The sequence below is a fragment of the Rhamphochromis longiceps genome, linkage group LG20 (genome assembly GCF_057381845.1).
Source record: "Rhamphochromis longiceps isolate RC_006_pf linkage group LG20, R_longiceps_female_GT1.1, whole genome shotgun sequence".
Lineage (NCBI taxonomy): Eukaryota > Metazoa > Chordata > Actinopteri > Cichliformes > Cichlidae > Rhamphochromis > Rhamphochromis longiceps.
Window position 1 is genome coordinate 11237400 of NC_140576.1, and position 15176 is coordinate 11252575.

The 15176-nt window shown below is 42.9% G+C and overlaps 1 protein-coding gene across 2 annotated transcripts in view; it reads right to left on the minus strand.

Annotated features, from left to right (window-relative positions):
- agrn (agrin) overlaps nt 1-15176 on the minus strand; it is a 276576-nt gene that overhangs the window by 5547 nt on the left and 255853 nt on the right. For both annotated transcript variants that reach the window (XM_085393643.1, XM_085393644.1), the window contains 5 exons: nt 12196-12312; nt 9892-10075; nt 8990-9077; nt 4236-4460; nt 1541-1644 (listed from right to left, as the gene is read on the minus strand). In XM_085393643.1, the coding sequence (XP_085249769.1) occupies nt 1541-1644; nt 4236-4460; nt 8990-9077; nt 9892-10075; nt 12196-12312 (718 nt within the window). The remainder of the gene's footprint in view (nt 1-1540; nt 1645-4235; nt 4461-8989; nt 9078-9891; nt 10076-12195; nt 12313-15176) is intronic.

Here is a 15176-nt window from a genome sequence, read left to right on the forward strand (position 1 = left end):
ACATGCATTCCCACCTCCATATACACAAACAAATACTCGGCACTCACCCGACATGGAGACAGACACAAATAGACACTGTACACACATTCACACTCCCCAAACATACTCTATATGCCAGGATCAGGTACCCCTGCCCCCAGAGGGGCAAACCGTACCCGGACCCAGGAGAAGCTTCTCGGATGAGAGGTGAAACGTCTTCAAACAACTTAAAGAAGTCCAGACGCTTTTCTTTCCAAGCTCCTTAGACTTCCTTCCTTGGACCACTTTTAATAGACACTGACCACTGCAACGGGGAACACCTCACAAGGGCTGCAGATCTGGAGATGCTCTGAGCCAGTCGTCTAACCACCACAATTTCACCTTTAGCAAACTCTCTCAAATCATTACGGGTGTAATTCTTCCAGCTCTCCTAATTTTTGGGTGCCTGCTCAGGTTCCTCTTTTGATGGTGTTTTGAGCAAACATAAAGTAGTCATTAGTGTCTTTCTCACTAAGACAGTGTGAAACATCTTTATTGAGAATTATTTTGAATCTGTTCTTAGGGGGAGAGAGACCATAGCTTCATTTTCCATGCCTTACCTATTTAGCCCTCTTTTCTGTTTCCCTCTTTGGTATCTACAGGGTCAGAACCCTCCTGCATCCCTTTTCCTCTTTACTTGATGCCCGTGCGACTCATTTCACCCCCGCACCTCCATCTCTTCCATGTTTTGTGAGGCCGAGAGTTCACATTCCCGCTGAGCTCTTTACATCCCCTGTCCCTGCCCGCATTAATCGGATTGTGTGCCTCAGAATCAGGAGTCGACAGGGCTAATTTCATGCGAGTTACAGATGAATTAATGATGAACAGCGAAAAGGGGATTTAAAAAGGGAGAAGGGCTCTCGATGGGAGGGCTACGTGAGGATTATATATTCTTGCTGCAGGGCTCGCTCAGCACCTGTTCCACTGCGCTGCCTCCCCATGTGTGTTTGTGTACGTGTACCTGAGAGCACGAGCACACCTCTTACATGCGGCGAGGCTCTTTAAATGTCACTCGGGCTGCTTCTCCTCACAGACCTGCGTCTTTTTTTCGCTGCGCACTGTGCATTTTAAAGAACAGTCTGACTTTATTTTGCTGCCCGTCTTCGATGTTATTTCCTCAGAATGTTCAATCCAGCGGTGCTGTGTGTGTTCTTTCAAAAACGATTTCTCTGAGCCAAGTTCAGCTTAAATTTAACTCGAGGTAGATAACGGGCCGACTTTGGTCATTTTCAATTCAGGAGAGCAGACAACTTTGGAGTTAGTCAGATAGCCTTTCATTTCTCAACTCAATACCTGAATAGGCTTGGACTTTTTTTTTTTTGCCTAAACTGCAATCTTTTTTTCACCTGCCAGAAGCATTGACTTCATTGCTCACTTTTTGGCAGCCCAACCAGTGGCTAGGATGAAAAAGCACTATTCTGCACAATTACAAGCATTGCCATGCTTTATGTATGGCATAGCTAGGCACATTTTCAAGTCTGAATTAAGAGTTCAACTTTTTCCTGCATGTGTGGCCACCTACCCAGCCAGAGTGCTCCATCTGTGTCCAGCTGTGTTGATGCCAGAGGTGATGACCCTGTCACCGGTGCCTCGTTGCCAACCTGTAGAGAGCCGTCTCGAAGTGCTCTAAAGAGGAGAAAGACAAAAGGAGAAGGGCACTGGAAGTGAGTACGTGTGTGTCACAGCGAATAGCTTTAAATTGCAGTTTCGTTTCGTTTGAGGCATCAAGACTCTATTGCTCGACTGCCAGTATACTAAGCACTCACATAACTGCCTTTGCCAAGCAGTGTTCTAAACGTGCCTGTCTACCAGCTAACAGATGCCGTTAGAGCACCATTTATTTGAGGTGGCTCCATGTGGCGCATTAGCACACACTTAAGAATTGTGAAGACAGAGCTGATTTGAACCCCGCTAAAGTGGGCTTCCAGCAGAGAGACTGTCATTAGAGGCAAGCCACAAACACAGCTAGCTATGCAGCTTTGTGAGTCGTATGCCACATGCTGCGATTTACACCATCATTACCATCGAAATGATGTCATCTTCTCATGCGGTCTCCCTGTTAGTCTGGGATGAGATTTGGCCTAGTTCCTGTTTGAAATGGATGGAGCAGCTTTTCAGGGATCGATTATTCCCGCCTTACGTGATGAAACCGAACAAATTATCCCCCCACGTGACCAGTCGCCGCTATGCCGAACGTAAAATGCTCACCGACGATAATGCAGGGGTCGCAGGGAAGGTGTTGAGTTTGGGCAATGAATTTATTTTTAATGAAGAAATCCATTAAAGTGACATCACCATGGGACAGAAAAGTTCGGCACACTTCGTGTTTTTTCTCTTCTATCCATTATTCATTTACTAAATGTTATTTTCTCTAATTCAAGTGTTATTTATTGTTCTTGCACATGCACCTACAGTCACTGGCCACTACATTAGGTACACATTTTCAACTACTTGTTACTTTGTTAACACAAATATCTGGTCATACATGTCACCTTGGCATTAAGACGTAGCCTAGACGACCTACTGCAGTTCAAGCTGCGCATCAAAATGTGGAAGAAATGTGATTTAAGGGACTTTTAACATGGCGTGGTTCAGAAATCTACTAGGATATACCCACAAAGAAATCTCTTACTGATTCTCTGGCACGAAGAAATTATTTAGTTCTGAAGGCAAAATGGGGTCCAATCCAGTGCCAGCAAGTGCAACTAATAAATTCAATTCAAATTTTATGTATATAGCACCAAATCATAACAACAGTTACCTCAATACACTTTATATTGTAAGGTAAAGACAGTTTAAGAATACAGAGAAAAGCCCAACAATCTGATGACTCCCTCTGAGTAAGTGCTTTGGCGACAGTGGTGAAGAAAAACTCCCTTTTAACATTAAGAAACCTCTGGCAGAACGTGAGAGGAAGACAGGAAAGTGAGTGTCGGTGAGTGTCTATGCACCTGCTACAGGTTTGTATAGACAAGGCTCAACTGTATCAAAAACTGTTTATGATGTGACTGACTAGTTTTGTGGTAAGTACAACGTCATCTGTCCTGACAAACTGATCAAATAAATTCTGTTGTTAAAGCCACCCCCTTCCAGCTGTGGGCCCTTGCGAAAATTGTCACCTGCTGACTTTGAGAAAGTAACTCATGCATTTATTTCATCCAGGCTTGACTACTGGAAAAGCCTGAAGGGCATTTGTTTTTGCACTTTGCACTTTTTGCACTTGAGACCCATGTTTGGTAGTAGTACTAAGCTTATGCATTAAAGTGCATCAGACTCCACCTCCGGGTAGCAACACATATGCAACAGGTTTAGACTTCATAGTTGGCTGCATGGATTAGTGCAAGTTTGCACAATCTAAGGTCTCAAGCATTAAATCTGTTAATGATTGATTTCACACATTTTGTAATCTCTAAGTTACAAAAATGTCCCTGAGGTTCACTAATGTGTGACAAAACATGAAACTCCATGAACGATGAGACTTTTTCAGACTAACATCACATGCATTTTCTGACTGTTATGAAGCTTTTGAGTTTACATAAAACAAGGGGAATACCATAGGTATGCATATATGATATGTCTCGTGAGCCAAGTTTTTGCAGAGGCAAAGTCATTTTCACTTCTCTGGTGAGGCAGAGGTTCTACTGTTTGAAAGTCCCAGTTGTTAAGATTATAGCAATTTAAGCATGTGGTATGTCTACAGCTGTCCTGAGAGGTCAACGACAGTTCAAATGCTCACAGTCTGCTTGGACCTTCGTCTTCACTGCTTGCAGCTATATCAATGTTATTCATACTGTATTTCTATTCTTTTAAATCAAGCATTCTTGCAAGTCATCTACAGAGCAAAATACAGTGATGTGTATGAAAGGGAAATACACATACAAATACGCATTCACTTTTCTTATTTTTTTTACTCATTTATTTCCTGCCTATGTGTGTGTGTGGATATTGCAGGATGTTCTTCCTTTTTGAACATTCATTACCGTGTCAAAGCAATTTGATGCATAATATCATCCTCGTGCATGACCAGGCATGAAAATAACGTTAATCTGGAACTAATCAGAGTCATCTCAGTGTGAGGGATCGCTGTGTAGCCGAGGATTCATGCAGGAGATCACGGTGTGCAGCAACACAAACACAATATGGATTAATTCTAATCCTGGTCTAAATGTAAAAGCTTCCATCACTGATCCCCTGTTACCTATCGTCTCCCGTCTTACCTGCTGGCCTTGATGCGTATCCAGCTGTTGGTGTCAACACGCACAGTAGAGCGCAGCACCACGGGTTTGGAGCCCAGGTCATAGGTCATTTGGACATGTCCATCTACAATTGCTAGGGCAATGTAGTCTGAGCGCTCCACGCCCTTTCCGCTCCACAGCACCAGACCCTGGGTCGTGTCAGTTCGGATGCTTAGTTCAAATTTGTTCACCAGCAGAGCCTTCTCGCTAGAAGGAGAGAAAATACATGTTCATTTATTTGTCTGCTACATCAGAAAGATTTCTAATCTTTAACATACCTATGGATATTGCATATAGGAAGCAAGGGTCCTGTGCTGTCGTCTCAAAGGTGCATTACCTGTGATGACATCTGGTTCTATTTGCTTACATATTTAGAAAGAAAACTTTGTAGCTTTAACTCTGCAATCACATGCTAACAGAGTTACCGGGATTTTGAAGGAGAATCAGGATGCTGGGTGAGTAGCAGGGGGCTGTTTCGCTATTAGCTTTTCTACATCCTACTGAGCCTGAACTGCACTGCTGCCTACTGCTTCCTTTGTTGCTTTGTGCATTGCTCTGTGTGTGTTGTTTAGGCAGCTGTTTGATCTCCCGTCTCTTGACTGCTACAGCTGCCAGGGTGATTTGGATGCAGAGACTAGGAGACTTCCCTTCTATCCTTAAGAGGCACTGTAAGCCACTGTCACCGCTGCGCGAGAAAAGTACACAGAACAATGTGCCTCTGCTGAATTCGTGCACAGACAGACAACACCGCACATCCATGTCTGCATACAAACACACTAACAAAGGTCCTCCGTGAGTCCACCAGAGATACAGCAGACATCCAGGCAATCATACCTCATCATTCAGTCTCTGCACATTTGTTTGCACATCAGCAAAATGGAACTACTTCCAACGTCTTCAAAGGGTATTTAAACACAAAGACAGAGACAAGGTGAGGGCACGTACGACAAAGAACCAACAACACGTGGATTCAATTAAAACAAAAAACAAACAAAAAAACAACACCACAGACCTGGAGATAGATTTGACAAGACAAGACAGACAACAAGGCAAGGGAGTCAGCACAGCAAACAGGGAAGCACATGGGAGTACAAACAGGACAGGAAATGGGAGGGAATACAGAGAGAATGAGAATAGCAGCTCTCCTTAACCTCGAGGAGATTTTCTTCATTTTTTTTTCCTGTTTATCTTCCATTAAATGATGTCTAAACAAAGCAGCAAGATGATATTTAACTTTGGAGGAAATAAACTTTGAAAGCTCATGCCAAAAATGATGCCAGTCGCCTCAGCAGAAGCAGAGGGGGAAAAAAGGATTTTCTTTTCCAAAAACATGCTTAGGTTACAAACATCGACCCCCTTGATTAACCAAAACTGCTGAGGTAAACAGGAACACACACACACACACCAAAAAAAAAAAAAATTTCTCCAGAGAGAAAAAAAAAACTAACAAAAAATACAGCTTAGTGAACCTTCTCCTGGCAAACCCTCAAAGAGCTTACAGGGCCCAATAAATCTCCACTGGAGCGGATTGTCAGTGATAAGGTCAAGGTTATTAAAAGTGCTGAATATATCATGAATAAAACAACGGCGGCGCACAGCGCTCTAGATCTCATATACACCGCAGACTTCATAGATTTCTGCTGTGATGCTGTTTCTTTTTGGAAATGGAAGAGTTTTATCTTCTCGGATTTTTTTCAAAGCTGAAAAAGGCCTCTCAGGGTGTGGACCTACGTTTCAACTCTAGGTGGCAGTAGTGCTTAGAATAATAAAAAGCCATGTGGGAGGACAGCTATTGCAAAGAGACTGCAGCTCTGGATGGATTTGTGCTGTTATCAGAGCTCTTAACTTTTTCAGAATTTATTGAAGCATATGCAGAGGCTCTTTGCCTTTCGTATTGGTAACTCTATCTCAGTAATGGAAACAGTGTTGTCTCTGCGGAGGAGGATTTAGCCCTGTGAGAGGTCGACGAGGGGTTGTCTGGAGGGAAGGGGAGGAATGAGGAGGTGATACGCAAGCCGACAGCACCACATTTTTGATAGCTTTGAGAGACTCACCTCTGGTCGGATGGGTTCTCCAGAGACTCGGGACTTAAGGGAGCAGGGGGAGAAAGTCAACGGCATGCAGTGTAAGCGCAAGGGGCAACAAGGAGAAAGGGAGGGAGGGAGGAGGGGAGGGAGGAGGTCTAGTTTAGGCCTGGAGCTGCAAAAAGCATAACTTATCTGCTCTACTACAATATCGACCACGTCAAGTCGATAACAACTGTTGTGTGATCATAGGAAGAGTGTAGCTTAGCCTTGATAACACCACAACCATAAAAAGGTTCTTAAGGGAACCGCTGAGATTAAGATGGATGACTAACTCTCCAAAATGCCTTGGGATCAAGCATTTTTTAAACGAGTGAAGCATCAAGATTAAGCACATTCATGGTCAGTGTCCACTGAGGTGCAGAGCCCGCTTTAAGTCAGCATCCAATTATTGACCAGCTCCTTTATATTTATGGCTCTGCACGCTACAGTGCTGCACCAATTACCTTCTGTCCAGAGATGAAAGCAGCGAATGAGAAAAATTGGGCAATTGTCCAAAAATGGGGTCAAGCGCGTATCAGTTGAGAGTCATGGCCAGATATGATTTGTCTCTGAAATAATGGAGCTTGAGCGTAATCGACCTGAGCTTCCAGATATGGAGGAGGAGGAGTGATCAAAGGGGTGCTGTAAATAGTAACCAAAACATTAACCCAGGGTTAAAGTTTGACATTTTGGCCTTAGCGCCACTTAATGGCCAAGAAATGTATTCATTCCTTTTACCAGATCAAATCCCACCCAATTGATTGTGCTCCTTTAGAGTGCTGCACCAAGAGCCTGGTATGGTTAGATTCACCCTCATTGTGGCTCATAGTAAATGTGACATCCATTAAACTTTTGACAGTCTGGCTTCAAGGACCGCTGTCCCCTGCTGCTAAGTGAGATTGATGCCCATGGCTACACACTGAGGAGAGAGATCTCAATTGGAGGTCTAATCTACAAAGGGAGACAAATCTGTGATTAACATGTCACAGCCTTTCTGTACAGTCGACTCTGTAATTATTCACAATTACAGTTAGAGATCTGGCAAAAATGAAATGACAGAAGCCCTGGCATGGAGTGGAACTCTGGGCGGAATCCAGTCGGCTTAATTTGAGCCGAATTCTGCTTCAGCGCTTTTTAAAAAAAGAGGTTACTTACCGAGCTAATGAGCAGGAAGAAAAACCTTTAATAACTAAGGCATGACCGAGGGTTTTCCCGCGCACAAACTCCACAGGCACCAGAAACTAGGTTGAGTTGTATTTAGTATAACCTCCTCTTGTAGTTTTCAAGGGGTCTCATTCATTTCTCACATTAGCGCTTAATGCCATTCAGCATAAAGCACGTGGCAATTCATTTTGTTTATGAACGAGCTACAACCATGCATAAAATATTGCACATTCTCAGTACAGCAATTCATTTTCTCGGAGGGCTGTGCACAATGCTTATCATGCAAACATTCATGCTTCCCTTTGCACTGAAAGGAAAAAAAGACAGGAGCTAATGACAATGCATGATGCATTAAAAATAAGGAAACCTGTCAAATGAAATTATGGATATGGGCCTTGGAGGTGAAAATCTGGCTTTAACGGTTAAGATGAGTTCTGTGTGGATATTAAGACGGGAAACTGAATGTGCTTTAATCTTTGCATTTGGGTTATCAAACATGGATTTTAAAAAAAAATTTTTTTTACTGCTGTTAGTCGAGCTGGATTTGAAACTTGGGTAAATACCCAGTGTTAAAGTCTACTTACTCTGGGATCTCATTGGTCAGTTGGCTTGAGTGAAAAGGAAAGACAGTGAAGGACATTCACATGAAACAAAGACACATGTGGACAAAGACAAGGGAGGTCAAGGACAGAGGACGAACAACTGGAATGCTAACGCCATCAACAAGCAGCAAAGACACATCAAAAGGCACACACGGATATGTGATTCTCCAGCCAGTTGTTTCTGAGTGAGTGTGAGGTATGAGCGTCCACGGCAGCATGATGATCTGCACACCGTAACCCGGTTTTGTGTGAGTGTTTGTGTGAGGAGCTGCGAGTCGAAGATATAGAGCCGTATGCTTGACGTCGTTTCAGGCTCGTCACATAAACATTTTTGTTTATTCCAACCTGGAGGCGCTCTCTTGCCAACCTTGTAGATGGATGGAAGACTAAAAATGTCTCATCAGTTGCCTGAAGTGAGTGCATTGCTGTTTTTTTTGTGTTTTTTTTATACAACAGCCCCAGAAATCATTTTCCAACTACGTCATCGGCTTTCTTTCCCCATTACGGGGAGTTAAAATTGAAGCCAACACATCTTTGAAAGCTTGATGAAAAACGGTCATCCACACATGATGACCACATCAAAATAGGATGAGAAGTTTAATCATGTGTGTGCTTACTGTTCAGCATCAGTGCGAGCTACGGGGTAGACCACAGGGCGAACCGAGCATGCTCTGGGCAACACTGTGATTGTTAACTGTCTCGCTAATTAGTGAAATCCTGTCAAAAGCGTAGCGGGACTTGCCACAGACAGAACGATGAGCTATTAGCCCCAGCGCTGATGATATCATCAACACTGTCATCACAGCTTACCACGGGAGAAGATGGAGAAAAGAGGGGTTATTTGGCTAATAGCTTCTACAGCAGAGATGGTGGATGATGCTGAACGGACTGTAGTCTTTCTTACCTCCTGGTAACAGCGTTGTGGTACTCGATGAACGTCCGTCCGTCAAAGGCGATGGCCTCGGTCTCGCCAGCAGACTTCTCGTGGATGGCTGTGAAGGACAGGGGCGGGGCGAGGAATGATGAGAGGATGAGATCGCACCAATCAATAAAGATTCAGTTATCAGAGCCGAAGGCAATGAAGTGTGAGCATGGGGTAGGTGGATTGGTGCGTTGGCCACACGCCCAAGGTTAATGGCAAAAGCAACGACTGAGTATGTAAGACAGATTGGCCCCGAACGAGCGCACGTCTGGCAGAGTATCACGAAGATGATGAAAGGAATGCGCAACCCCTTCCTTTCATAAATATTCAGTTGACACAGTTCATCATTTTCGTAAGTGCCGCGTTAGTTTGAGATCAATACATAATGAGAGTGACATAAAAGAGACATCACATGTCTAATATTGGCATTATTACCTCGCAATGGCAGAGCACAATGGAAATAAAGGTCTTATGAGCAGAAAAAATTGAGACTCATATTTTACCTTCTATAGAGGCAAGCCAAGAACAAGCAGTGTTACATGAAGCATCACTGATTTCAGTGCCACTCATACTATGCTTTAAAAGCAGCCCAAAATGCTATGCTTCTGGAGTAAAACCAGATCATCTTGGATGAGGAAATAGAACAATTTGTACGGTTACAGTGATTCACTGAAGCCGCGCAAAAACATGATAAGGTGATCTCAACCCAGCAAGTATTGTTAGCCACTGGCTTACACAAAGAGAAATCACACTGGTCCTTAAAGTAGGGGTAGGAAATGTGTTTAAGAACTGAGATTTTCTCTGGTTCATTCACTCGGATTAGGATAAAGCCAAATGTAATGTATGTGTTAGGACAGATGACAAAAGATGGCAGCGGTACTCACTGTTCTGGCAGTGCTGCCCTGAGAAGCCGCTGAGGCATTCGCAGTTGTAAGTGTCCAGCTGAGGTTTGCAGCGGCCACCGTTGTGACAGGGCTCCCTGGAGCAGGGGTGATTCTGGAACATGGCTACGCTGCTGGAGCGCAAGGCATTCTCCTCCCTGAGGATGGGCGTACCCATCAGAGTGATCTAGAAGCAGTGCACACAGGGCGTTAACAGCAGGTGTTACCTCAGTCTGGCTTCGAAGACGTTTACGAAACAAAAAGCATGCATCTCGGCAACTAGCGACGTTCTCGCTAGTGGCCGCATATTTCAAAAGGCACCGGGAGGAAATAAATTGGATCTGAGCCACAGTGGAGAGTCATATTTGGGATTTCTGAGATAGTACATCACTAAAATCAAATATCAATTATTAAATAAGCAGCAAAATAAAAATGTGGAAAACATCACGATGACTCAGTGGTTTGATTGTACTTAACCAGGGATGTCAAACTCATTCTACATCGTGGGCCATCTTTGATCTTTGATCCTAAGCGGGCCGGACCAGTGAGACTCCTGAGATATTTTAATATAACAAAAAGTAGTGCAATTTCATCAATACAGCTTTTCTACATGTTGATTTTGCTAATTTTGGCTTAAACTGTAGTAAATAAATCTGTAAAAATAGAGAAAAAAGTCTGTCAGCTCAATGCACAGAAAGTCTTGTAATAAAAAAATGGAAAATATTTGTTAATTAGAGAATGTCTTTTTTCTTTTCTTTCTTGTTTTTTTCAATGTAAAAATCATAATTTCTGTAGTCTAATTGTTAATCTCTTACTTATTTACTGGTGTAATGTGAATGTCCACACAGTTAAAATGTGCTCCTTCACATTTTCCAAAGATATTCTGTGGGACAGATTTTTTGTCAATCTTTGACGGATTGATACTGGCCCCCGGGCCTTATGTTTGACAGCCCTTTACTTATTAGTAACCAGGCAAAAACAAAATCTAAAAATATATTAAGATATTTTTTTCTCCAGATGTTGTTGAATCCTGTTTGGAGCAAAGAAATATAGGATATCATCCTTTTCTGACTAGGCCACACCCATTTCACACCAAACAGGATTGTGTTGTCTTATATATATATATATATTAAAAAAAACACAGCTCTTGTACGCAGGTGTCTTCTGTATTCGATCAGTTATTTCACTGAGATTTCACTGTTTGTCTTTGTGTTGACCTTCAATAAAGAACAGAGCATACTGGACATAATGTGCAGTAAATACATGCTACATAGTTCAGTGGGGCTAGCTTTATAGCAGTGTGTGTGTGTGTGCGCGTGCGTGCGTGTGTGTGTGTGTGTGTGTGTGTGTGTGCATGCGTTTGGAGACAAATCAACAAAATCTTATAAACACTCCTCATTTACTATTTTTGAAGACATGCATTTATGTAATAGTCTTAGTGACCTTTCTTTGAAGTGCTGCATTTACAATATAATTCTTGTCATGCTCGTATGCCTATTACCTCTGATAAGTCGTTTAAGGTATTAAAATTATCTGATTAAATTCTCGCCTCCTTAGCACACCACTTGAAGATTATCATTTACCACTCTTGATTGTTATCCAAAGGAACACATCCATGAAGGGTTTTGTGTTTTCTGCCGAACCATCCTTAAATCTAATTATGGCGACACATCCTACAAGTAAATAAATGCGTACAGTGAGGCTGTAGATTCAATTTAACACGCACCTCTGAAGACGAATCCCCTGCTGCTGCAGACCGAAAATTGCCTCCGAAAATTACAACACGCGTGTTAAACAGTACACCAGACTCGGAATACTTCCTCATAATTAATTATTCCCTACAGGCCAAGCAAGACAAACGCCACATTTAGCTTTTGATTTGCTCGAAACTGTCAAGGGAAAGTTTGGAGAGGATAACTAATGACAACTTTGCGCAAACAGTAACATCCAGCCTTTGTTCTACCAAGTTATTTTTGGCACTCTGAGATGAGATTTTTGCTGGAAAGTGGAGGAAGAAAAAAAAACTGGAAAGTTGTCAGGGAAAGATCTGAGAATAGCAAAATGGAAAGACTTCAAAAATGTGCATTCTATTATTAGTGTGCACTAATCCAAATGAGCACAGCCACTGTCCGTCACAGAGTGAGCTCATAATGGAAAATTACTAATGCGAGGGCTTATAGCAGTACAGCGAGTAACTTATCGCTGGACTTTGCTGCTGTATGTCTAAGGTCATTAAAATAACATAGAATCGAAAATATGAGTTAATGACACATTAATTCGTTTACAAAGAGACATGTATAAATTTACCTGCTGGACTGTTCCCTTGAAGCCTTCCGTAAGTGCAGCGGCTCTTGCTAGTCGGCTGTAATCGGGAGCTCCACCAACAAAAAGAGACTCTTTCAGGTTAAGATCTACGTGCTGGTTCTGATGAGAAAGGACACAGACACGTTTCAGCTGATGAGCCAGCGATGCACCTCGCAAAAATAGCTCTACATCTACCTCTGTATGTCTTTATTGACTCTTTCCCATAACCCATCATCAACTTTTCTCAAGAGTTTCCTATTCAGAACATATTGGTTTATACTTTTACCGCAGTCAAGGGAGCCAGGAAATAAATTGCATCCTTTTACCCAAGATATAAAGACTGAGATTAATACACATACCACATTTACAGACATGTCACAAATGTCCCATAAAAAAAGATTTAATACTAAAGCCAGCAGAGGCTTTAACTGAACTTCCTTGCCTTCCTTCCACGCCAATACACTTGATACATTACAACATAATTGATTTCTGTGTCTCTCAGAGAGAGTGGTCAATTATCCTCTATCTGTGCGACATAAAAAGAGACTACAAAGGAAAATCAGAAGCAGGCTGGGCTGGAGATATGGATGGTTCTTTACAGACATCTCTAATGAATGGCTGATTATAAGCACCGACCTTTCAAACGGTTGAGTGTGGAGACACATTAATTGCAATTCATTTGTGCAGCAGGCGGCTATGAAATTCGATTCTTTCCACCAAACCTTTGGAACAATTGCTTTGCATTAGCAAGGTGCCTCTTTGCTACTTTTGCATGGGAGAACTGGCCCACTTCAGAAGGAAGGAATTAATGATCTTTATTTTATGTAGGGCAGTAATTGCCAGAGGGTTAAAGTGGAGTTAATTGTTGTAAAAATGATGGAAGGGGCCAAATAAACTAGCTTTGTGCAGGCAAGCTGGCATCAGGCTGGCTTTTATTTAGGATGGGATTTGGAGTGCGGGAGGCTGTGGTGCTTGGCTGAAGCCCGGGGCTGTGTCGCTGCACCTTGAGCCGCTTCCAGCTGAGATAGAGCAGAGACTTTGGCCAAAGCGGCTGGACCCAGTTGTGGCTGTTGCCTCTAGGCTTTGCCAAAAGTTGTCACCAAACTGTAGGGCAAAGATGGCCACCTCAGGCTCTGTATGCAGACATTACTGCTCTACAACACCCATCTACTCTGCAGATAGAGTTACAGAAACATACTGCACCTTCCCTGAGATCTTACCCCTTCATAGAGTGATACTCTGGAATTTAAGTACTCACTATCTATGTCAAGCTACACTTCTATGACGCTAAGTGAAACTGCATGCAATGGAATGGTAGATCATGTTCTAAGTTTTCCCCCTCTTCCAGGTAATAATAACCACCTGTTGAAAGAGGATGGCTGGTTCCATGGGGTGATTCTTGCTCAGTGATGTTCAGTGAGACTTGTGTCGTAATGGGTAAAAGAGTGAGCGAGTTCATGATATTATGGAGGATTGTTCTTGTGCATAAAAGTGAGAGCAGATGACAAAAGAACAGCCAGGCTTGGCTTAGCACCTCACCGTCTCCTACGGTATATATCCTCCTCGCCTCCCATGTCTTCGCTCTCACTTTCCGACAGGCACGCGGCACTGGCGTGATATCCCCGCCTACGGCAGACTAATGAAGACGTTTCTTTGTTGCTAAAAACAATGGCCATCGCAAAGATGGCTGCTTCTTTTCCTTCTTACCACCTTCCCACCCCCACAGCAGATGGACCGAGGTGAAAGCCAAACCTTGTTCTTTAGGAGCATCTCCTCTTTGGTGCTGTGTGTGCGTTTATGAGCTTATGAAAATGGCAAAGTTGTTCTACAGAACTGGCACCTTTAAAGCTGCCTGCAGCTCTGCAGAAGTACCCTTTTTTTGGTCTGTGCAGTTGTTGCATGAAGAGATGAGGGTAAGAGGACACAGCGAGGTGGCTCAAACAAAATGCGGGGCTGAGGTGTGACTGGGACTTGTCTAATTACCTTGCGTGATTTCTTATTTCCAGACAGCACATCATAGAGAAGGAAAGAAAATAGGGAGGAAGAGAGTTATTAGGGTAACTAGAAAGTGTCTGTGCACAAAGGAGCATGCAGATCTAGGCAAATGCAAAAGCTCACAAAGCACACACGTACTATAACACACGCACCTGCAAGAGTATTAAAAAAAAAAAGCCGCTGTGAAGCACTGACATGTGAGACAGACACGTTAAACAAGAATATAAAATGTGGACAGCACACCTTTGCATTATATACATACACACACATGAAACCACAAAGCTGTGCAAGTGCGTATTTACACTAGAGAACATGAATGCAAATAAGACAGTAAGTCTAAGAAGGCCGTGCATGAAACATACGATGCCATTAGCAAAAGATGAAAAGGAGGAAAAAAAAAAAACACTTCATGGATGAGAGTCTATGAATAGTGCCACTTAACCCAACCTCATTTATAGACCACAGCCATTCAATATGAGGTGAAGTAGATTATTATTTCTGTTATCCGAACCTTTGAAAGTTTGTAGTTCATTACGTCAGCAGCCTGAACAGACTTTGAAATGAACATGCTATATGCATCCATATATGTTCCTGTGTGCGACCACCTTTGATATGATATAGGTTTCTCTGAGCAAAGCGTATTGTAACGCCTTCCTGGTTCTTAGCGCTGAAGTGGGAGAGAATTAGCTTAGAGCAATACTGGATAGGGTCTCTGCAATGAGCTCCATAACTAGTCTCAGCTCATCCCTTGCGTCCTACCAGCCCCCCACTCATCTTCGCTTTTCCCTTGCTCTCTTTCTTTAATAAGATTTTCTGCCTCCGTTGCTGGAGTAAAACACAATTACCATACGGACGATGGGGAGGCAGAGGAGGGGTGACTGAGCAGCGAGAGAGAGGGGAAAAAAAGAAAAAAGCAGTGTTGCATCTTAGAGGAAGTTGATGGAGTTGACAGAGTGCATGTTCACAGTCACAAATTACACTGTTTAATA